Source organism: Marmota monax, unplaced genomic scaffold (assembly GCF_021218885.2).
Source record: "Marmota monax isolate L192 unplaced genomic scaffold, Marmota_monax_Labrador192_F-V1.1 WCK01_AAM20220418_F8-fsc00154, whole genome shotgun sequence".
Classification (NCBI taxonomy): domain Eukaryota; kingdom Metazoa; phylum Chordata; class Mammalia; order Rodentia; family Sciuridae; genus Marmota; species Marmota monax.
Window position 1 is genome coordinate 1,989,868 of NW_026691933.1, and position 24,937 is coordinate 2,014,804.

General features: G+C 40.8%; 2 protein-coding genes across 12 annotated transcripts in view; both read right to left on the reverse strand.

Moving 5' to 3' along the window:
- Positions 1–2,931, reverse strand: part of Lypd1 (LY6/PLAUR domain containing 1) — a 28,828-nt gene extending 25,897 nt beyond the window's left edge. Inside the window, exons 1-2 of the mRNA XM_046451543.2 lie at positions 2,556–2,931; positions 1,072–1,209 (exon numbers count right to left, since the gene is read on the reverse strand). Of these exons, the coding sequence (XP_046307499.1) occupies positions 1,072–1,209; positions 2,556–2,607 (190 nt within the window). The 5' untranslated portion in view covers positions 2,608–2,931. The remainder of the gene's footprint in view (positions 1–1,071; positions 1,210–2,555) is intronic.
- A 1,500-nt stretch (positions 2,932–4,431) lies between these two features.
- Positions 4,432–24,937, reverse strand: part of Nckap5 (NCK associated protein 5) — a 969,537-nt gene continuing 949,031 nt past the window's right edge. For all 11 annotated transcript variants that reach the window (XM_046447215.2, XM_046446521.2, XM_058581637.1 and 8 more), the window contains one exon: positions 4,432–5,923. In XM_046447215.2, the coding sequence (XP_046303171.1) occupies positions 5,645–5,923 (279 nt within the window). In that variant the 3' untranslated portion in view covers positions 4,432–5,644. The remainder of the gene's footprint in view (positions 5,924–24,937) is intronic.

Sequence of the window (24,937 nt, forward strand, 5' to 3'; positions counted from 1 at the left end):
TAAGGAACGGCATGTAAAACCACACACACACACACACACACCATGTCACAGAACAGTGATGAGCTGAGCTGTGGGGAGCTAGCAGGCGTACTACCCAAATAACAATGGCAACAAGACATTTTCAGGCCCTTATTGAGAGGAAACTTTCCCAAAGTGGTGGTTTTAAAACTACCATTCTTGTAATGATTTACCAGTGGGTTAAGGGAATCACTTTGTGGGGCTCTGTGGGCAGTTTGCTGAACAAAACAGGGGCAGAGCTCCTTTTTATTCTATATCATTAATCACATGATGGTATTTCCCATTTTTTTCAATAGCTTTTAATTGGCAATGTCTCTCTTATGGGTTTGACCTTGGAAGTGAAGCAAGAATTCCAAACCTTTTCTTACAATTTCAGTTACATTTTGGGGGACTTGGGTTCAGAAAAGACTATTAGGGGGCATGCTCGGGAGTCCTACCCCCTTCTTCCCTTCCATAATGCCCAGACCCCTTACTCAGCCAACTAGCAGTTGCACCAGTGGGGCTGGGAACATTCCTTTGAAAGATCTTAGCAATTTGTGCCTGGAATTTGATGCATTACTTCTAAAATTAAATAAAGATCCTATAGTGTTCTTCAAAGAAATATGGTGTGGTTCTCTGACAAAACACATTTTTCAAGCACTGACCTCTGGGAACCTCAACTAGCTCCATATTTCAGGCTGACATCGCTCACAGACTACTGTCTAGTTTCCCAAGCAGAGGCTGGTTATTCATATATTTTCCACCCTCTGATCTGCTTTTAGCATGGGGAGGTGAGGGGAGTAAATAAAAAGAAGAGAGCCACTGATTTAAATGCACTTCTCCTCCCAAGTCCCTTGGGGGAGAAGCCCTGGTAATTAACTCTAATGAGATTAAAGTAAGTTGGAACTCTTCATTTTCCCAGCATTGTAAAAGTAAATCTGTGATAACCAGTGTGTGTGCTTATGCATTAAATCAAAGTCAGTCCTTTTTTTTCCCCTGTAATTTAATGCCCCCTCCCACCTCCCACAACAGGCTGAAGGGCGGAGGGAGGGAACATCTCACCCGGGCTCTTACCAGCACTTTGCTCCATCACTTCTTTTTGACACATGTCTTGAACATTCACCGTGCAATTCACGATGAACTCAGGGGAGGAGCAGTCGTTGTTCAGCTGGAATTCCTCGCACTGGTAGCACTGGATTTGTAGCGCAAAGCCTGCAGAACAGATGCAATGGAGTTCACAACAGACCCACACTGGGTCCACCCCAGACCCCACGACCCCCTCCTGCCCCACAGAGCTGTCAGTTCCAGGCTTTAAGATGCTTGCGGATCTGGTGTCTTCACAGATGTAGCTGAAGTCGGCAGTGGGCGGCGCGGGTACCCAGGGTCTCCCAGGATAAAGTGTAACGCTACCTGCGACCCTTAGATCCCTGCTCTAGACACAAAGAGTGCATCCAACACTACTTGGGTCCTTTGCCCAAGAAGTTGAAAGGAGGAGGGTGGGGTACAAACCGGACTGCGAGGTAGTTCTAGAGATGAGCTTCAGCTCCAGTCTATGCCAGAGGATTTGCCTAATTGCTAATTGGTTACAAATTACTTAATTACTATTTTGGCACCATTCATGATTGCATTCGCAGACGCCTTTTCAGTTATATTTATTTATTTATTTATTTATTTATTTGAAGTCAGAGTTCCTGTGCTGTGGCTTCAAGGCTTCCTGCGCTCCAACCCCGGAACCCGGGAGGAGTCGCCGGACGCCAAGTGTTACAGCGCCCTAAGTCCTGGGTCCCTTCTCCGGGACTGTTCTCTCCGCGCGGAGGCGGCGGCAGCTGGTAGAAGGTAACCTGTGTTGTGCCTTTGAGCGCGCTTCCGGGACCACGACCCCGCAGCTCTTTCCGGACGCTGATTTTCTGGGACTTGGGTCTGCAGTCGGGGTCCCAGCTCTGAAGAGCTCAGTCGGGAGCTGGTAAGCGAAGAGGAAGCCAGACATCTGCATCTATCGTTGCTTCAGCTGGTTGCTCTCTTTGGCTCTGGGACCTTCTGTCTAAACCTAATTGCCAGCGCTCCCTCTGCCCCTGTGTGTGCCCTTCTAGCCCCACATTGATATTGCTTGGAATGTAACAACCCAGCCCCGGAGCCACCGGGTAGCAGGCTGCCGCGGGGCGCTGCTCACCTGTCGGCGGCGCCACTCCCACGGGTTGCCAGAAACGCTTGGCAACTTGGTGGGATTCGGGGGATGCAGTCCCCTCTCCTTCCTATAGGCCCCCAGCACTGTTCTGACCTTCCGTCTTTCCCAGCCTAGCTTCTCCCCCACCGAGCTGCCCAAGCAGCTGCAGCTGGGAGTCGCGCAAATCCGCCGCTCCCGGGCTCTCCTCCCCAGGCGCGGGACTTGGCGACTTTCCCAGTCTAGCGCCTCTAGGCACCAGTCGCCACCGCTAAACTCCCGCTGGGCATCCCCAGAGCAACGCTGGCCCGTAGCTGGGCACATGGGGGGCGAAGAGACCAGAGGGTAGATGAGGTGTCCGCGACTAACCGAGCTGCTTTCCTCTTCATCCTCTTACCTGGAAGCAAGAACAATCCGCAAAAAGTTGTCGCGATGCCGAGGACCCACATCCTCCCGGAGACGCGGGGCCGGAAGCGGGCAGGCGCACATCAGAGGCGGCGACCGCAGCGGAGGCTGCCCGGGCCGCAGTGGCTGTGGCTGCTGAAGCTTCTGGGGCCCTTGCTGCTGCCGCCTTGGCGACTGCTGCCGCCGAGAGGAGCCGCAGGTGTCGCCCGCGGCGCCCGCATCGCCCGCGCAGGGGCTCCTAGCTGCGGATCCCGGACTCCTCTTGCTAGCGCTCCCGAGCCGAGAGCGGCGCCTGTGGAGTTGGCGGCTCAAGCTGAAGAACTACTGGCGAGCCAGAGCACCCAAAAAAGTCTCGCCTTTTCTCCCCTCCACCCACTCCAGGCACCACGTGACGGCTGCCGAGTTGGGGTGGGGGTGGCGGGAGGGGAAGGCTAGGACCGTCTGTGTCCCCACCTCCTTCCTGCCGTCCTTTTCTCCCGCCTCCGCGCGTTCCTGGGAAAGGGTAGCCTAGGATTTGAGAAGGACCCTAGTTTTCAGAGGCTGGGAGACCGGAGGAGGGGGACCCGTGAGGAGCGAGCAGCAGGTGCCGCGGGGACCTGCGCACCGCGGACTGTGGGACCTAGGTGGTGAGGGTTAGAAGACAGTGTCCTGGGCTGGACCTCCCGCGTCCTGTGCTCCGCTGGCTAATAACCACTAAGCCAGCAACTGGTTCTGGACCACTCAGCCGGAGCACCGATGTTCCCGCCGCCCGGGGCGACTGGCCTCGGCTGGGGAGGTGAATATTCTGTACCCCGCAAAGTTGCACATCTACAGAATCCCTGGGGCGTCCGGTTTAGTATCGCTCCCTTTTCCTCCGAGAAGCCCCTCCTTGATTTTCCATTACCGTTCATCTTCCGCCATATGGGTGGGAGTGTGGTGAGGACCCTGCAGTGACAGGCACGATTGCCCCAGCAGCACTCTCACTGCTCACCTGCACGCACAGCCAGAGGGTGCCTTGACACTGCCCGCGTCCCCTAGTCCAGGGGAAGGCTGCCCCGGGGACAACTATTGAGATCCATACCACCAGAAAGCAAATCAGAGTGAAGAAGAGGATTTCTCTCTTCCATCCTCTCCATCCAGAAGGCCAGGCGGCTTCATTCTGCTCCACAAAGCCACGAATTATTAGTATATACTCGGTAAGACACCCTCTCTACCCAGGGCTTGACCTCCGGTCCCCCACCCGAGCCCCAGCCATTTATCTTTTGGTCAATGCCAAAGGACCCACCTTGTGTATTCCCGGGACGCCACGGTGCTATTTTTCGCCTTCCTTGTCGAGCTTTGCAGCACGTGGTGCCGGAGCCCCGCTTTCCTGCCCTCAGCTCATGGTGCACCCCGCCCCGAATCCCGCTGGTTCCCACCCCTTTATCCCAAATCCTTAGGGAGCATCCTTTTCTGTGGAGATACCCTCTGAAGCTTTGCCCCTCTTCTCCTCCTGCTACGTCTTGGGGGAAGCGCTCAGGCTAGGACTCAGATCATTTATTTCCCCATCCTGCCAGCAGAGCGGGTCTGGAAATGGGCATAAATGACTTTCTTGTAATTCTTCTGCAGAGATCGTTCCGTATCTGCCTCAGGGCCCTTCTTTCCCTTTGCCCCCCTCTTCCTTTCATTTCTAGTTGGTTAACCCCTCTGGGAGACTGAAACGTTTTGACCATTACTCGCCTGTCTGCAGACTCTGATCTTACAATTGGCTGAATTGTTATCACGGGAGCAAAAGGGCCAGTTTATTTATTCCTTCGGGGAATCCACCCTTGGAACGCGTGTTAGTCAGGATTGAAATAACTGAGTGTGCCAAAGGGTCCTAGAACAAGTTCTTTCCAGCTTTCAGAGTGTGCAATTGTGACAGGACTTTTATTCAGAAATGGAACAAAGGGATTTTTAAAAGTCTGAAAGACAAGGGCACTTTACATAATTTTCATTAAAGGTAACAAAATTCAAATATAACAAATTGCACAAATTAACAAAATAACACTGATCATACAATATCCTTTAAAGAACAAGTGTGTGCTAAAGTAACCATATAGATCCTAAAAATATTTCTATTATGTCTAGTTTACAAGCTCCTGTACAAAAGCAATTATAAATAGTTCACATCTAGAAAAAATACACATAACCTTTAAAATAGAATTTATCCTTACATATAAACAGTCTTTGTAGAAAAAAAAAGAATATTAAAAGTAAGAATTTTTTTATAGCACCAACCATTTTATGTTTTAAAAAGTGAACATGGCAAATAGGAATTTGCTTTCATTTTGAGAGTACTCAGATTTTAATAAAAAGAGCAAGAAGATAAGATCAGCAAATACTACTCAGAATCAGAGAGAAGCACTGAGTAGAAGAGAATGTAAGGAGATGTTTGGAGGGAAATCTGCTATTGGAATTAGGGTTAGATTGCTACTAGATTCAGTGTCACACTTCCAATCTGTATTCACACTTTATTTTTCAGGAAAGGCAGAATTACACTTATCCCTATGACTTGAATCTCTCTGGCAATACTTTTCAAATGATGGTAGAATTAAAATTTCTATCAAAATGTTATTGTAAGATAGAGATTATCATGATCCCTCTGTTTTTTTTCCCCGTAGGCCTTGTTTTAGGTGTACCCACAAATAATTTGAGGACTAGAACAATGAACTTCACAAAATCTTTAGTCGAAATTTTAAAAAATATATATTATCATCCACTTCTAAGACTTAGTACATCAATTCAAGAGCATGGCACTGATTCCATTTATTGCTATCATTTTCCTCCTACAAATATAATTTCTCTTCCAAAACATTTACAACTTCTGTACAAGTATTCGAAAAAAAGTGCAAAATTAAGAAGTCTGTATCGTGTTTACTTTTTAATCCCCTTGAAACGCAATAAATGGAGTTGTTCTTTATTGCCCTACCAGAGACATATGCTCTGCTGGGTCGCCTGCTGTGAATGTGACAAGGTAGACTCTGGAGTTGCAATAGTTTATGGTTATCTCTATATCTCCCACCCCCGCCCCATTTCCTTAAGTGCACTATTCCCAGCTGTCACTAAGAGGGGAAAAGTCCTTTATACATCATTTGAACCTTGACTTGCACAAGAAGAGAAGCTATCATATAAAGAATCACTCAAAGATTCCAAATTATCTACCCCAGGTCTATCTGAGCTACTTAAAGATGCCTCTTCATTTTTTTCTTTTTCTTCCTTTTGTCCTTCAACCTTGTTCAGAGAGTTCTCTTTTTCTAATAAAATCACGGTATTGCTGTTAAATTTATTGAATGACTCCAGGGAAATTTTAGATAATCTATTTTCAGAATCTTCTTTTGTTTCTTCAACTTGTTTCAATTTCTGCAATAAAAAGAGAAAAATATTAGAAACATATTTCTTTGGAAAATCAAGTTATCCCGTCCAATATTCAATTATTAGCTGCATAAAGTGTAGTTTAAAGGGATAGAGAGAGACTACAAGTCTTTAACAATTTCCCAGCATAATTAAGTGTAACAATAAAGCTAATTTTAGGGATAAATCAAGACTTTAATCATTTTACTGAGATAAATAGGCCCCAACTTGCAAACCAGTTAAGTGTCATTTAATTTCATTTTAAATGGATCCATTTGAAATTTGTTCAGGTAAAGTACCTAAGTTTTCTTAAACAAAGTTTCAAACTCCTCTATTTTCTTGCTAAATATTAGTTATCCTTTTTCTGAATATGGATAAGGATTGAGTTTCAGCCAGAAAGTACAGTAATTTGCAATATAAAAGCATAAATCCCTTCAATTGTCATAAAAGTTAAGCACATATTAAACTTGTCAGAAGCACTGTTGTGTATGCTGTTTGTCTCTTGATAGGACTAAAGATATGAAGATTTCAGAATGCCCAAAGGTGTAAAATGCAGGTTAACAGGTCTGCAGTTCAGTAACACTCCCTTCCAGAAGATTCTAGTTATAGTAGTTTATACTGGGATAGCGACAGGATGTTATTAATACCCTCTAGGACTTTATAAAACACTGCAGTCACACTCAGTATCATCTAGGTAAGCCCTATAAACATGAGTATGTTCAATTGCTCAAGTGACTGCTGAAATCAACTGAGGCACAGATGCAAAAAATAATACGAATGGAGGTTTAACACCTCTAAAACATTTCTCATCTTCTCTTCCTCTTTCAGGAAAAACACAAGGAGAAAGCAGGGACAGGTGCTTAGAGATGACAATAGTTACCATTTATTAAGCATCCACTAGGTAAAAGATAAGAGGTTTTCTCTAACAGCCTTTTCACAAACCTGCAAAGTTAAACATCTCATTTTACTTAATTTTTTGATCCATGTATATATTTTTAAGTTTTATTTTACTTTTAATTGACACATAATAATGATAATATATAGAGGGTACATTGAGATGTGTGTGTATGTGTGTTTGTGTGTCTTTATGTGTGTGTAGGATGTGTAAAGATGAAATCAGGGTATTTACCACATTCATCATGTCAAACACAAATCATTTCTTTGATGTCAAAGAATTCAATCCTCTCTTTTAGTCATTTGAAAAATACAATGTTGTTAACTATTCTCACTCTTCTGTGCATTTTAATATCAGAACTTATTCCTCCTAATTGTAACCTTGTACCTCTTGGATGATTTTATTTATTTTTATTTTATTTTTTTTATGAGTGAAGTTATTTCAGTTTATTTGCTCATTTCTTTTTATTACTTAATTTTTTATTTATATATGATAGGAGAATGCATTACAATTCTTATTACACATATAGAGCACAGTTTTTCATATCTCTGGTTGTATACAAAGTATATTCACACTAATTTGTGTCTTCATACATGTACTTTGTATAATAATGTCCATCACATTCCACCATCATTGCTAACCCCATGTCCCCTCCCTTCCCCTCCCACCCCTGTGCCCTATCTAGAGTTCATCTATTCCTCCCATGCTCCCACTCCCTACTCCACTATGAATCAGCCTCCTTATATCAGAGAAAACATTTAGCATTTGTTTTTTTGGGATTGGCTAACTTCACTTAGCATTATCTTCTCTAATTCCATCCACTTACCTGCAAATGCCATAATTTTATTTTCTTTTATTGCTAAGTAATATTTCATTGTGTTTATATAGCATTTTTTTATCCATTCATCTATTGAAGGGCATCTAGGTTTGTTCCACAGATTAGCTATTGTGAATTGTGCTGCTGTAAACACTGATGTTTTGACCCAGCTATCCCTCTCCTTTGTCTATACCTAAAAGTCTTGGACAGTTTTACAGATGAGGAAAGCAAGGCTCAGAGTGAAAGAACTACTTGCCCAAGGTTGCCCACCAAGTGATAGAATTTGAATTTCAGTCTGGGTGCCTTATCTACTCTTTTTATTTCCACCACAGGATAGCATTACTGTGTGGCAGAAATAAAAGGACAAAATACTGGGCTTGTTTAGCCCCAGTATTCATTTTTGTTACCCAGATCTTTGAATAACATGGTGAACCATCTTTGACATAGTCAGTTCTGCTTCCCATTATACTCCATGCCACTTATAGCTATTGGATTATAAAGGTGCAACGAGGAAATTAAGTTTTGATGGAGGCAAATAGAGCCAAAGCCTATGGATTCTCACAACTAAATATTTAACAGAAAAGGGAAAAAAAAGCCAGCGGGGGTGGGGGGAGGGGTGGAAGTAGATAGATTTGGTGTCCCAAGGTGCAGGCAGAGCTTCTCTACTATGGGAAATGGTGTAATTCTACTGGAAATATTTGAAAATCACCCTGGAATTACTGCTTCTTTCATTATACTATTATCGTGCAGAAGTATTACTCATGGAGCTAATTTTCAACCTCAAATGGCTACCTTGAAACCATAGGAGGGCTGAGCAATGGATTCCTAGCTGATTACAGAAAAGTGATTCCATAATGAGAAATAACTCCATGCAAGAGCCCCTTTTTGGTGCCTTGTGATTTTTTTAAAAGCATTTTTGCAAAGAATTATATAACACAATATTAAAAATACATGGAGAGTAGAAAATGCTTTGGAGAGAGTAAATGCTTACCTACCTTTACCAAAGTGTAAATGTACATATCCATTTATGTAAATAAAGAGCATTCAATGAAATTTTCTCCTCACCAGATGTCTTATTCCTTTTTCTCATTCAAGAAACATAGCATTTTTCTTGGGTTTTTCTTTTTGGTTTGTTGAATGCATTTGAGATGCAAATAGACCAAACACTGGAGAAGTTACCACAAGGCAGATGGAAGGAAGATTTTAGTGCTGAGGATACACAGCTGAATAAAATTGTGTCCTAGAGGGAATAATTGAGGTCCTGGAGGCAGACAGGCCTGAGCTCCAGTGTCAGCTTAGTCTTTCCACCCTGCGTGAGTGCTTGTATGCTCTTTCTTTAGGTGTAAGTGGTGGTAAGATATACCTGTATTTCAGCATCAAAGACCATCTTAGAGCACCCTAAGGCCCTGACAAACAAGTTGCTCCATAAATGTGAAATGCAGTTCTTATTCTAAATAGTGGTTCTTAGTGTGGTCCACAGGCTAGCAGCAGAGCAGCATCACAAGGAACTTATTGAAAATGCAGATTTTTGGTCCCCACTCAGACCTACTGCACCTGAAACTCCTGAGACCCTGCAATCTGTTTTTAACAAGTTCACATAGTGATACTGATGCATACTAAGATTAAGAACCAATTATATGAAATCCCTCCACTTTCCCCCTTTTTTTTCTATCTTCCACATACAAGAAAAAAACATGCAACCCTTGACTAGATTCTGAGTCTAGGTTTCTTATTTTGCTTAACGTTCTTACGTTCTATCCATTTTCCCGCAAAAATAGAATTTCTTATTTATAATTGCATAAAATTTCATTATGTATATACATCACACAAAAATTCCCTGCTTTTCAACTATCAGCTCATATTAAGACAAAACAACAAAAAATTCAATATAGTTGGGTGCAGTGACTCAGGCCTGTAATCCCAGTGATGTAGGAGGCTGAGGCAGGAGGATTACAAGTTTGAGCCTCAGCAAAGTAGTGAAGGCCTAAGCAAATTAGTAAGACCCTATCTCAAAATAAAAAAATAAAAAGGGCTGGGATGTAGCTCAGTGGTAAAGTTCTGGGTTCAATCTCCAGTACTCCTCACCCACCCACCACCCTCCGAAAAGACCCAGTATGCATGGGAAATTGTGACCCTTAAATTGTCTGAGTTTCTGAATTGAGGATTTTTTTTTTATGATGTCCCTCATCCCACCCCATCCTCACTGTCTTCATAAAGGCATAGCTCACCCAGTGTTAATTTGTTAGTAGTTTCTCAGTGGAAACTTCCTTTAGCATCAGAAATCTCTAGTGCTTACTTGGGTTTCTCCACTGGTGCTGCCAGCCAAGAAGAATAGCACTAAAGCTTCTTATTTCTCTGCCTCCTTTTTGAAGCAGACTGAACCAGCCTCAACACTGTCTTGTCAGATGTCAGGTATTTTTAAACTTTTGAGGTCACGTAATATTTAAATTTAAATATTAAGAGGGATTATGGGGCCTGGGGATGTGGCTCAATAGTAGAGCACTTGCCTAGTGTGCAGTAGGTCCTGGGTTCAATCTCCAGCACTGCAAAAGATACATTCAATCAATCAATCAATCAGTGGAGGGGCTGAATTCAAACAGTGATTTGTTTATGATTTCTCTGGCAAACAGTAACAAAGTTGTGCACTTCAGTTTGCAGCACCTACACGAGAAGGTGCTTTGTCAAGGAATCCTGGTAATGTTACCATTTAACTGAGCAGATCTGAGTGCAGGCACTTTGCTAAGCACATTGCAGGGATGATCCGCTTTCATTCTCACATCACTTCTCTGGGTGGGTGCCTTTAGTATTTCCATTTGATGATAAAGCTTGAGAAAGTTAAGTAACTTGTTTAAGGTTCTGTCGCAGTACCTAGCAGAGTTTGGATTTGGACCAAGGCAGTCTGCTGGCTGAGCTCAACCTCTTAACTTTTATCTTGGAAAAGTACCTAATGTGTATTAATCAACAGTATCTCTAAAGAGAGCATCAGAAATAAGAATTACAGAACAGCAATAAGGAGAAACCCAGTGAAGATTCGTGTTAGACAATGACTATGTAGGTTCCATAAAACATACCCTTTCCTTCACATATTGTGCTTCATCAGAATTATGATAAATTAATATACTACATTTGTCACCTATAGGTGGCAACAGTTGTATGAATGACTTTTTAGTAGGGCTTTATTATTTTTTTTTCCTTTTTGCACTTGGGTACATAAAAAGGGCTAAGCAGGCAAGATGAGAACATATTTTCAAGTTTAAAATAAATAGTCTCATATATTCTTAAAATATTTTCCTGTCTTTAATGTAACCATGGAATTATTAGTGATAATCCAAGCAAGAGACAGATAGTGACATTTCTCCAGAAATCTCTTGAGAATTATATCTTAACTAATTTAATTCCTTGTTGTCAAACAGTCAGTCAATCAACTGAATTTACTAGGTGGCCAGCTTTGTGCAAATAACCTTGTGGATTTGATTTTAAGAGGAAGTTTCATGGAAGAGGGTGATCTTGGAAAGTTTTTGAAGGGTACATAAATTCAAGATATACAGTAAGGAAGAAAGGAGGACACTTCCATAAGTTATTATCTATTATGCCTTTGTACGCCACTCTGCAGTGTACCTCAGAATCAGTGTACAGAAAGACAGTCTATCTTTTTACCCTTTTAGATTCTGTACTGGACAAACTCACTGTAAAGACAGAAATAGAAATGTCTACTGTAAGAGACTAATAGACTCAGGGAAGTATCAGCCCAGTATCCAGGTGATAAATACCTTTTATTTTCAAACTGCTTTCCCATCTATGATCTCACTGTGCTCTTACATCAGCCTGGAAGGTGAGGAGGCTGCAGTCAGCTGTACTTTACATGGGATATTTATGGAATCTGTGATTCACCCAAATTAAAGTTCACATGAAATAAGACCTGAAAACTTAGTTTCCTGATTTTTTGCATAGAAATGCATTTATATATATATATATATTTTTTTTTTACAGCCAACAATAATCATGGAACAGTGATTCTGCTTTGAGTAATATTCTAACAGTAGGAAGGGTCCATTAGGTGGAGATAAAAGCCCTTGCCACAAGGAATATGTGGATAATACATGAAATGATAACACACTCAGTTGACAAACTGGCGCACACACACACACACAAACACACATACATACGTGACATACATGATGGTGTCAGCTTCAAAGAGATACATGTGTTCCCATAGGGAAAAAAGAAAGTGAATTTATGAAATAGTGCAATCATTATTATTCTATGATGAAGCCTACTCTTTCATTATTTCAAATAACTTTCCATTTGTTGATTACATCTTGAAAATACTGGTTAGTATATCTACTGTCAAATGTCAGGAAGAAATTAAAATCTACTTGAAAAATTCAAGTCCAGTTATCACCCCTCAGCTGGGCACTAATACAATGACTAGAGTTCTTAGTCTAAATAAGTGCAAACAGAATTTAACATGATTTCTTAATTTTCTAATGCTATGAATATTTAATGCCAAACAATTTAAGAAAACACATGGTTGGAAAGAGACATATTTATGAAGTACTGGAGTGAATGTCACACATGAATTATCTCATTTAATCCTTACAGCAGCCATGAGACAGTGCTATATGATCATCCCTATTATATGAATGGGAAAATATAGATAGAGTAGTCTAAACACTCTCCACATACACATGACTAATATGTTAGGAAGTCAGGATTTAAGCAGAAGCATCCTGACTATAGAACTTGAGATCTTAATCATTACAGATTACAACAGGTATTTGGAAACTAGTGTGCAATTCCCAGCACTGTGCTAATTAGCTGTGTAACCCCTCTGACTCTTAGTTTCTTTACATTAAAGTTTCTTTTTTTTAAAAAAAATTCTTCCCACTCTGAAAAGCTCTGTGACTCTAAAATATTCTTAATTGGGTGTCTTCTATGCATCTATTATTGGAATTTGAGGTGACACAATAATCAACCCTAACATCCTTTTCCCCACCTTAGATCTCGGTGATTTGAAAACTAAACAAAAACATCGACAGGAGGCTAAAATGCCAGCTTTATTACTAAGAAATCTGCGACTGGAGGAAAACGTTTCTATCTGCAAAGAATGGGTTTCCTAACACTGTGGCAAGAAATAGACAAACTTAGTAGCTAGCAGCCCTGGGCTGGGGAATTAGTGTATAAAACCTATAGCACAAAGGAACAGAAGAGATTGTGTGCTTCTGAGAGTCAGCCATGACTCCAGAGGGAAGTGGGAAGATCCAGAGGTGGGTTTGCATTGCTGGTTCCCTTCCTGCACTTGCTAGTTAAACTTGTAATTCACTCCACGCCAACCCCAAGAGGAGAAGTGAATAGGGAGACCCAGGCATACCAAGCATAGTGTGTTATCACCGGGAGCTCCCCAAATTGGGAAGATGTGTCACCACAGTGTGTCCCCTACCACCATCCGACATCTCTCATTAGGTTCACTGTCCATTTTTTTTTAATATTTATTTTTTAGTTTTCAGTGGGCACAACATTTTTATTTTTATGTGGTGCTGAGGATCGAACCCAGCGCCCCGCGCATGCCAGGCGAGCGCGCTACTGCTTGAGCCACATCCCCAGCCCCATTCACTGTGCATTTTAACCAAATATTCATAAGTGCATTAGGACCAAGAAGATGTAGGAAAATTTGGGTAGTGCAGTGATTTGGATTGAGCAGAGAAGCTGTTCCTTGGATAAAAAACAAAGGAGGAGGTGATTCAACAAATGTGGAAAACAGGAATGCTCCATTGGAAAGCAAATACGTCAAACAGAGGAGACAGTCTCTCTCATCCAGGGCTTTGGGTTGAAGTTGAAGGAATGATTTACCCCAGCACTTTTCTCATGAGCAAATCTTGGCCATTGGGAAGATGGATTTGGGGCAGAGTTTTGTGTTTTATTCTTGTTGTGGGGATAGGGAGGAGATGTTTTAATCCAGGATCTCTTAGTCAAAGATTATACACAGCTCCAAGTCAATGTTAAGTGACATTTGCTGAGGGCAGGTCAACCCCAAGGGAAAAGATGCTGCTGAAATAATTTCTCTTTTCTCAAAGGCACTATTTAATTTCTTTCCTAATGCCACCTCTTACAGCACTCCTGGCAGAGCTACTTTCTGGATGAGACATGAAAATAGACAGAATGACCTTTGGTGAGCACTAGGGACCCCTCTACATTTTTTCTCAAGGGTTGTGGTGTTAACCCTCTTAACCTGGTTAAATTCCAACTTGGATAATTACTTTCTCTTGGTGTTCAGTTCCTCCTATTACCTCAACTGGACACATTACTCTTCACTTGCCCTTCTGAAAAATTAATGCAATGCACTGTAATAGAGAACCAGTCTCTCCACCCACCTGCATGCAGTGAGATGTGGTGTGGCATGTGGGGACACTCTGCTTCTGTACTGGGATCTTAGAGATTCTTCAGTATCTCTGGGACAAACTGATTGTATTAGGTGAAAGAGTAATTTTCAGCTGAGAGGTGCTTTTATGGCTATATTAACTATACTGCTGCCCTTTACCATGATCAATGGCTTTCAATGACTTCTGCCAGAACCCCTGAACCCAGGGGGGAAAAATGAATTTACTTTCTGAGAAAAGAAAAAAAAGAAAAAAGAAAGAAGAAAGAAAGCAGAGAGAGAGGTCAGTAGGAAGCTTAGGATTGCTTGAAAACAGTACACCTTGTGCAAAGGAGAAAAATGTGCTTCAGAGATAAACAATGACCAGATCAAAAGGACCAAAGGAAAGAGAAGCCATTTTATCAAAGAGATGAGAAATGCTCCCATTTGTGAAAAATTGGAGAAGATATGGGGCCATGTCCCTCAGTGGGGGAGAAACAGGAAGTACAAAGAAAATCACAAATTTTGCTTATGGCAAAGAGAAAGATATTTGGGAAGAATAAGGCATAAGATAAATTATGGTAAAATTGTTATATGAACATAAAAGGACATTTGAGATTTCTGAAAATTCTGACATTAGTGCTATCATTTGAAATGCCCATTTGAAAACTTAGATTTCTTTTTTTTTTTTTTCAAGTGGTGGACAGATCCACAAATCTCATTTAAAATATAAGTCTATCACCTTTAGCAATGCAACAGATTTGATATGTATTGGCCAATTTTATCTGAATGGGAAATCAGCACTACTTTATGGTGGCCTGGAATGGGGCAAACAAGCCAGCTCATCATATCAGTTTATGGGAGTGGCTTAACTAATGAGAAGCTACTCTGTGTTGCAGATTTGTGTTGTTAGGTTCCTTTTTCTTTTTCTATCACAGTAATATTAACTGGACCTTTTATTTAGGGTTGAGAATTGAGCAAGTCCAGAGCTGGGAACATCTGAATTTGTTCATTTTGGTGTTAGGCTAATGATTCCACCTGAAGAGAATGAGAACATCAAGCTGTTCTGTCTTTAATTTAAAGGCACCATTATGAGTAACAATAAATATATATGCCACTTGCCTCACTTCAAAGATCGATAAACTTTTTCCTCCTTGATTATCCTTCCCATCATTTTATGCCTTAAATATTACATCTCTCTGCCCAGTAAACTGGGCCATGTCTTATTTAGATGTTGATGCATTTGTAACATAAAAAGCCTACAAACTTTGTTAGAAAAAAATGTAGCAAGGGAACATCTGTGTATTCTAACAGCATATAACTATGTTTTCACTTTGGACAGATATATTTTAGACTGTTCTTATGAGAAAAGAAAATAACATTTTTTCTTGAATCAGAGAATGCAAAAAAAAAATGTTACAGTATATTTTTTAATGGAAGTTCTTCCAAAGGAAAATCTCCAATATCATCAAAATGGTAGATATCATAAAATTATATCTCAAAGTGCTATGCTTGTTTTATGGGGCATGCTATGAGTGCCAAAGCAAGGGAACATATTCTATGCTATTCATTAAATAAAGAAATGGAAAACTTGGAGTTACTTCCAACAGAATTTGGTAGACCATTTAGGAGCCATATTGCATCACAGCATCCAATCTCTTAGGGATTTTACAACAGTCATGGAATTGAATGGGACTGTGAACTCAGAAAGGTTCACCCAGTGCACAATGACTTTCATGGATGTTAAGGATGTTGGCTTTCCTCTTTCATGAACCATCCATCTCCTACTGCAATTCAGGTTTCAGTTCAAGAGCTGCAGTTTTTCCTTTGGATAAAATTCTTTGTCATATTAAATCCTGAGAGCAGGGGCAATTCAGAATTGACCTCAACTATTGGTCCTTGATCTAAAGAGAAGATTCTTTGATGGGAATTGTTTTAAAGACTCAGAAACATTTAATTTAGAATTGCTGCACTCCAGTTTATGCAGCAATTGTAAGACGCTCTTGTCATTGGCCAGAATGGTACTGGGGCTGATAGATGAGTAGACCTGCTAGTTGGGAGAGTGCTGATGGAATCTGCCTCTATGCTAGATTCCATCCCTTGCTCTACCACAATATGACAGTGACAATCAACATTTCAACTCTGGTCAAGGACTTTAATGACTATCAAAATAGGGATGATGAGGCAAAGTTATTGCTCACATGAAATGTATAAGGATTCTTCAATAGGAATTACATATAGAACAAAGCTTCAGATAGATCACAAGGTGATCTGAAAATCACCCTGAAAATTACCTCACTGATTTACAAGAACAGTCTATGTAGCCAGCTGTTTGATCTGATTTTGAGTAACACAATTATCCCATCAAACTCAAAGTTACGTGTCCATTTTCAAAATAACTCCAGAGAGTTGCTCAGCTTCTTTGGATATTCACTCTGTAATATTCAGGTACATGTTTTCCATAGGTTAACTTGACTTTGTTAATCTTTCTGGGTCTAGTTACTTCCTAAATTCCACATGGAATTTTTTCTCTAATTTCTTAATGTGGTTAATAGAAACCAGATTTTATAGCCTCATTCTTTTTTGTTATGTGCTGGTTCTGCTTCTATGTTAATAGCTCATCTCGTCTTTCTGAATTCCTGACCCAAATGGTCAAGTTACTCATTTGATTCTGAGCGCATATCCCCTGTACTGTACAGACTCTTTATTTTTTTAATTTAACCTACCTTTATTTATTTATTTATAGGTGTTGCTGAGAATTGAACCCAGGGCCTCACCCATGCTAGGAAAGCACTTTACCACTGAGGTACAACCCCATCCCCATGTACAGACTCTTTTTCTATCAATGCTCTTCTTCTCAAATAAATTCAAGCTTCCTGAAGACATGCTATGGACTTTATTCTGCTTTCTTCCTCTGACACTGTGTCTTGAACATCTTAGAGTCTCAAAAATGCCATTGCTAGACCTGTTTTCACAACATCATTTTTTTTTCTAGAGTTCATAGACTTGGCAATGTGTTCTTTAATATACGTGTTTCCATGATGAAGAGACACAATAAGATTTCACACTTTCACCTGATTTATGATAATGGCTGCTCTGTGACCCTGGACACACTAGCTGTGAGAGGTCTCTTATATTCCAGGTTAGCACCAAGAACCAGGATGCCTCTTAGATTAATGTATATCTTACTGGAGATACATAAAGTCATATTCCACAGCCCCCAGGTTAGGCACCGCTGCTTTGGGTCCCTCTAGGTGGGATTGGCTTGGGTGAGACTCCAACTGTCATCACTTTCTGGAAATATAGAAGAGATAGCTAATAAAATAAGCTCATCAGGGGCAAAATATTACTGAAAGTAGAAAAACCATGATGGATGGTGCACACATTGGATAGACTCTTCCCTTGAATGCTTCCTGCAGCCAGCAAGAATTATCTCATCTGCCCTCAGCCAGCCTAGGCAATTTGCTTAAGTCAAGAGAGATCCTATCTATCCCCTTCAGGCAGGGGAAACTTGGTGATGTGTCTCAGTGCTTTTAAGTGAGATTATAAATATCACACTGATGACATTCTTAGAGGCAGCAACAAGATTGACTCTTCAAGTGATAAACCTACAAATAATACTGGGTGTATCAAATCAAGAAATTAAACTGTAAGAAGATTAAATTATGGTTGCCTTAGTTCAAAATTCTAGTACCAGCTAGCATGCAGATGCTTTTTAGTCTCTCTGCCAGCTGAAATACAGTAGTCTTCTTATCTGTGGTAGATAAGTTCCAAGGCCCCTAACAGATGCCTAAAACCATAGATTGCACTGAATACTATATATACTGTGATTTTCCTATACATTCACACCTGTGATAAAGTTTAATTTATAAATTAGGCAGAGTAAGAAGTTAACAATACCAAAACGGGACAATTATCATAAAATACTGTAACAAAAGTTATTTGAATACCTTCTTAAAATATCTTACTGCACTGTCCTCAATGCTGTAAGATGAGATGATGCCTTCCAGATGAGATGAAGTGAAGCGAATGGTGTGGGTATTCTGTGTGAGTGAGGCCTCACTTCAATTAATTGAGCAGAAGTACTTCAATACCGTGAGAGTCAATTTGACAGCCTAGATGGCTAAGTGACTCACGGGTGGGTAGTCTATACGGTGTGAATACACTGGACAAAGAGATGGTTCACATCATAGGCAGGACAGAGTAAGACAGCAGGAGATTTCATCATACTTCTCAGAATAGTGTGCCATGTACAACTTCTGAATTGTTTATTTCTGGAATTTTCCATCTAATAGTTTTGGACTATAATTGGCCATGGGTAAACTAAAACTATGGAAAGCAAAACTGTGGCAAAGGGGAAATTGCTGTATATTTATTCAGCAAACGGAGGATTGCATTATCAAGGGTAATCTCTTCATGAACCACCTCAGTTGGCTTACTGCCACTTTATGAGGTTTAAGTCAGCTACCCGCAACCATAAAAATAAACTATTCTTTGTCTCACATGCACAGAACAATTTAATTTTTAAATTAATGTAAAAGCAAAAGGCATCTTGCTCCCAGTGAAGTATGTCTGCCCCACATGGCTGTGTAAACACAACTCGATTGCTGGGAGAATTAAATATGGATCAACAAAATCAATAGTTAATTGTGTAACTCAGGGTCTTTCATTTCAGATCTAATCTGTAAAGAAGGTCCAGGGGATGTTTGCTTTTGATTTTCTTAAAATATTATTTAAAACCCTTCTGTCAGGCAAAAGAGTTCACAGGGTCTTTACATTATTTCCATAAGTCATTTGGCATGTAAGTAGTCAAGGTCATATTGATCGTCCAACCTCTCCAGTTTCCACTTTAAAATTCTATACCTTTCTCAGGCAAACTGCTTCAGAGTGTCTGGCTTACATTTAGGCCAAACAAACTTTATTGCAAAAATAACCTGACACAATAAGTATCTTGGTACCAGGTGTGATATTCCAGCTATAAACAAGTCTTTTGGTATATTTCATGATGATGTTCATGGAAGTTAAGCAGTTATCCACCTCCCAATCCCTCTGAATCAGTAAAATATATATGCTGTGAAGATGCATGATATTTTGAGAAATGACAAGCATCACTGTATGGACAGGCTGTCACTAAAGATGAACAAATATGCTACCCCTTCTGATATTCTCCTAATCTAATTAGGCCACATGGATGAGCAGGGAAGAAGGGCAGGCAGGTCTTCTCTTGCAAAGGGAGATGCACAATACCATCCAGAGGACCACGGGGTAACCATCGGAGCGCCTTGACCCTTGTTATATTACAGAGGAGCTAAAAATGTAATGTTTGAACTTCTTTTCCCTTTAAAGTGTAACCTTTCATATAATAAGTTAAGCCGTGCTCTCTCTTACATATTGTTAGAAGCCTTCATCCATTTTGGGGACTGAAAGCAAAATAATTCTTGAAATAATGAATCATTTTTCTCTTGCCAGCTTATCCAGAAATCCTATGATTATTTTGCTGTAGCAGACAATGACCTTCTCAAAGGAGGCCTATCAAACGCTCAAGATAAATAATGAGAAGTTCTCTTTTTCTTGCCTCAAGCAAAAAATTGCACAGAGAGGAAATGTTTGCAAAAGCATCCATACGTTCATCTCAGGCTGGGCATAGCATGCTCCAAGTGAAACAGAGCAGCTCATGTGTTTGTGAGTGACCAGTGGCCCCATTCAACAGGTCTCTGGGGGCAGCCACCTAAGGCCTTCGCCCAGCATTGTGAGAAAGTGATGTTTCTCTGGTGGCAGGCGGGGCACATTTTCAACCTCTTGACTCATGAGCAAATTAAAGGAAAGGAAGCTCTGGTTAAGGACATTTCTCAACAATCTAGGAAAATATGGTTCCAAATTACATCCAAGATGAATGGTAATGGATATTCTCTTTTCCCTGTATTTTCTTCTCCCCACCAGGTGGCAGATAGGGAGAGAAAGGATCCTTTCTTCTGCTGCTCTCCCTTGAAAGCAAGGTTTTATAAAGTAGATAGTCTACTGTTAAAATAGCAATCTTCTCATGATTTAAGTGCTTTGGGGTTGCATGGGAGAACAGAACTGATTTCCCACGGCAAGTTATCTGTCCATCCTTTTATGGCTCTGGCCCATAAGTCTTATACTGTCTGTGGGCAGCAGAAAATATAGATTCTAATTATAGAAGAAGGTATAAGATCCTTCCCAGTAATGGAACAGAAAGACAATTGGAAGATATGGGGTCCTCAATAGAAAGGGGTAGAGGAGTCGGAGGGAAGGAAGAAAATTCACTATTTCCCAGCAAGCTCAGGAATTAATGGACTTAACCAAATGGCACCAATGACTGCACAGGGCAAGGGTAAAAGAGCAATCTCAAAAGTAATCAGGACACAAATGATCCAGATAGTTGCAGATAACATTGTAACTTCTCAGAAACATCTTGACACCAGTCAGTGGCATGCAGATGGCCCATTATTTATTTAGCCACCTGGGATGGCAACAGGTTGGATTTTGAGCCCAACAAGGTACTTAGTGTCTCGGTGTCCTGATTCCCACACCTTCCTCTCTTTAAAATGTTCTCCACACCTTTTGGGATGGCCAACATCCCCTTCCTTTCTGGAGACTTAGATGCAAGAAAATCTCTGAATCATTTTCTGGCCCGGAGCCTTGGCCACTGTCCTATTTTCCCTTCAGTGCCCAGGCACCAGTGGCCTTTATCATGTGCATGAGTTGCCATGGCCCAGTCTCACACGTAGGGACCATGAGCCTATTTATCTCTGTGTCCCCTGTGCCCAGGACCTGCCTGGCACACAGGGAGTCAATAAATACTAGTGGAATAAAGGAAGGATAGTCATTATATTTATTCACTGGTTATCTTTTTGCCTATAACTGTATCTTTCACCTCTATAACATCTTTTTAAAGCCTCTGAAAGTGACTGAGTTCCAAGGACAGATGCTGCTGTCTCTGGTGGAGAATTTTCATTTATTTTCCAGAGGGGCAGTTAGTGTCTAATCACCAGAGGACATTTAAGTTTCCTTTTTTTAGAAAATGGAGACCATCTCTTCCTTGGTAAATAGAAAGGAAAGAATTTAAATTTCAGAAAAATTTGATAAATATACTACTTTCTTTTTTTTTTTTTTAATTTTTTATTGTGGGTTGTTCAAAACATTACAAATTTCTTGACATATCATATTCCACACTTTGATTCTAGTGGGTTATGAACTCCCACCTTCACCCCATACACAGATTGCAGATTCACATCAGTTACACATCCATTGATTTACAAATATACTACTTTCAAGGGGCATTTCAGTTGTCATAAACCAAGCCCCTTGAAATAATCAGAAGTACAAAGACCCAGCCAGGTAGGCATTAAGACAAAATAACTGGGATTTAGCAGTGGGAAGCTGGACTGTATCAGTGGGGTCTTTAAAAGATCCAAGTAGTTTTATATAAAGGAAAAACACAAAAACAAAATATCTTTACTGTGAATAGAACGAAATGGGAAACTGCCCTGAAATGAAGATTTGAAAATACTGGGGAGAACTTGAAGAATGCTGATGTCCTTAAAGCATATGAGAGAGATTCAGAGAGGCCTGGTGTGACTTTAATGGGGTCCAGCCCCTGGATAGAGGACTGAGTGAAACCCTGGTCACTTGGGGAGTTCTGTGGCCTGGGCTGTTTCCTTAGGTGTACAGAGAAATGCACAGAAGAAGACTCACATAACAGGTAGCAATTTTTCACATATCAGAACTGACACAGGATTGAATATGGAAGGGGGATTATTGTCTTGTCTTCAACTCTGTGAAAACCTAGAGTTTCACTCAGTTAAATATGAGTGGGCTGGTGTTTCTCATTGCAGGATTCAGTGCCTATGATTTCTTTGCCATGTATATCTACAGTTCTCATAAGTGATTGGGAAAAATACTTTTCTTTAAATCAGTGTTAAAGAAGTTACTGGCAAGACTCACCTTAAATATTCATGTTGGGTGCTACCAGAAGACGACTTAAACCCATGAAACTAATCCAAAGGCTGCTCCCATTGGAAAGTGACTTGGATTACAACAAGTCCGATGATGCTAAGCATGGGCACACACACACACACACACACACTCTCTCTCTCTCTCTCTCTCTCTCTCTCTCTCTCTCTTTCTCTCTCCTTTCCTGATGCTTTCAGAGGATAGCTATAGAAATTTCATCTTGAGCAAGGAAAAAAAAATAATCACTTCTTACAAGAATGTGTGAGTAAATTTTCGTCTATTGGTCTGGGCCAATAAAGATCTCTTGCTGTGCGCCATCTAGAAAAAAAATGTAGTGAAGGATTTTACACTTTATGTGGTCGGAATGTGATTAGTGATTAGCGCTGGTAGCTTTAGTCACTTGGGAACAGCAATCAGGGCTTCTCTCCTGCAACACTCAACCATTACAAAACACCATTGGCTCCCATCCCACACCATGATGGGATATTAGCTAAAAATCTAATTAATCTGTGAATGAATTATGGCCTAAGAAATATACCATTTTATAATCAATTTTAAGAGCGTCCCTCACAGAAGATAAGATGAAGAAAAAGCTGTAAAATTATAAGAGGTTGGTACATCCTGCTCACTATGACTAATGATTTTAAGGGGGATAATTTTACAATCCATCAAATTTTTGTCATTTCAAAAATCATGCCTCCCAATGGATGCTGTAAATTAATTTTAGAATTTACATATTTATTAAAAATCGTATTGAAAACAGCAGGAAGTGAGCCTTATTTGAATAATAAAATAACTTGTTATTCTACTGAAGATTAAAAAATAAGAAATATAAAATATTTTATTTTAAGGTAATAGCCACATAAATTGCTATCTGAATTAGTTAAACTGAAAATTAATATGCACCAGAGGCATCGACAGTGGTATTAAATTTAATCTCCCCATTTCCATTTTGGGGGGATGAAAGAATCCTTATAAGAGTAAAAACAAGGTAAAGATAAATGAGGAGGTGGGGACCAGGGCTCTTAGCTTGCCATAGTGTGGATATTTGTAGCAGAGAACAATCACTTTTGGAGGAGATACAGATAAGAAAACCCATGGTTTGGCTCTTGAATGGAGAAGCACTTGACTTCATTTTAAAGGCTTCTTTCCAAAGAGATCCTCAACTTTGCTCCTCAAAGCCTTTTTGGCTGAATTCCTCAGCAGAATAAAGTCTTTCCCAAGACAGAGAACATCTCAGATCTTCACTAGCCATGGGGCCAACACTGGGCTGGGTACCAACTAGTGATGACTTCAGGGCACACAGAAATAACCAGAAAGGTCATGGGGTCATAATTACTGGGTGATGTCACACTCTGTTTGGGTGAACACAACCCCACACTAAAACCTCACGATAGACTGTCAGCTCAAAGATCTGGCCCTCAGAGAGGAACTTCTTGAGTTAATCTGCAGAAAAACAAAAAGGTTACAAGGAACAGAGCTCGTGTGTTACCACATGTACTCATCAGTAGAGTGGAAATAAATCACTGGGCTGAAGTGACACCAGGAGATGCTTTCTTCAAACTCCTGGGAGAGGAAAAGGAATGAAAAGATACTTATTTTCAATGAATTTCAGTTTAATCGTGCTTTTTTTTTTCCCCATAGAAGAGTCATGGTAGACTCCATTATCTTTAGGAAAACAAAAGACCCCTCACTCTAGGTCAGGGGTTTGGCTCACGATTTTAGGTCTTTCAGTAGAGGGAATTTAATACAAGGAATCACTTACTCAAATAGTGGAACAGCTAAGACACTAAACGGACAGTCTTGATCCACAGATTAATAGAGGCAGGAAGCCACAACCACCCCTAGGATGGGTGACAATGGCAAAAGTAACATTAGCGCCCCAAAGCTGGATTATTCAATGGGAGCTGAAACCATAGGTGGAAGGGGCTACCTGGACAGATAGAAAGTAGAGGGGAAATACCTGTTACCAGGAGCATCACAGAACACACAAATGCCTGTGTTCTCCCCTCTTCCTGCTGTCTAGGCTTCTCTGCTGCCTATTGGCTGAGCCTCACCAGGAGCCAGAAGGAAAGGGAACCTAGGAAATGTAGCTCCTCTGATGCTAAGGAAAGCAAGACAGAGGAGAAGAATGACTCTGAGAACAAACAGGCATTTACCAGAAGACTAGAGGATGGGAGGTGTGGGAGAGAGGACCCAAAGGTGACTTCAAGTTTCCACATCCTGACAGTAACATATATATCTAACATTAACTGTGTATCCTAAGAGTTATGCCTACCCTGTTAGCAAAGGGTATGTATGACTATATGTTAATTATATAAAAATAGGCCTAATATATAAGTATACATGCACATTAAATCCTAAGCAAGGATGTCGGATAGCTGTCATCTCAAGTGCCAAGGATGACCTGTAGGCAGGGGTTTGTCTGAATGGCTGTGTTAAGAAGGCTTCTAAGACTGTATCCATGTTCAGAATGATTGATAACCTGTGCCTCTAGGGCCTGGGAAAGGGAAGTTGCCACATAAGTGCCAGGTATGAGCAGGGTCTTCAACAAACCAATGACTTCTGCGTAGCAGAAGCAGCGTGAGCCAAGCCCCTTACCTAGAGTGCCCATCCTGACCAACACGACCAACGAATTCTCTCTACTTCCAAAATATGACCTAAATCCAGTGAGTCTTCACCATTGGATTTTTTGGCCCCTATCATTTCTTGGCTGGGTGACCACAATGATATTCTAGCTCTGCTTCCACTCTTGCTGTTCTCCATACAGAAATCACCACAGAAACTCTTAATTGGCTCACATCACTCCTTTATTCAAATCTTCCCGTGCTTTTCCTTTGCTGAGAATGAAGCTAAAGTCTGGATCCTGGATTCTTCTCCATCTGTCTCTTTCCTTGCTGTTACTCAATGCTCCAGGGACACATCAAGCATGCCTCTTCTTCGGGTCCTTGTACTTGCTGTACTCTCTGTCTCCTCCTTCAG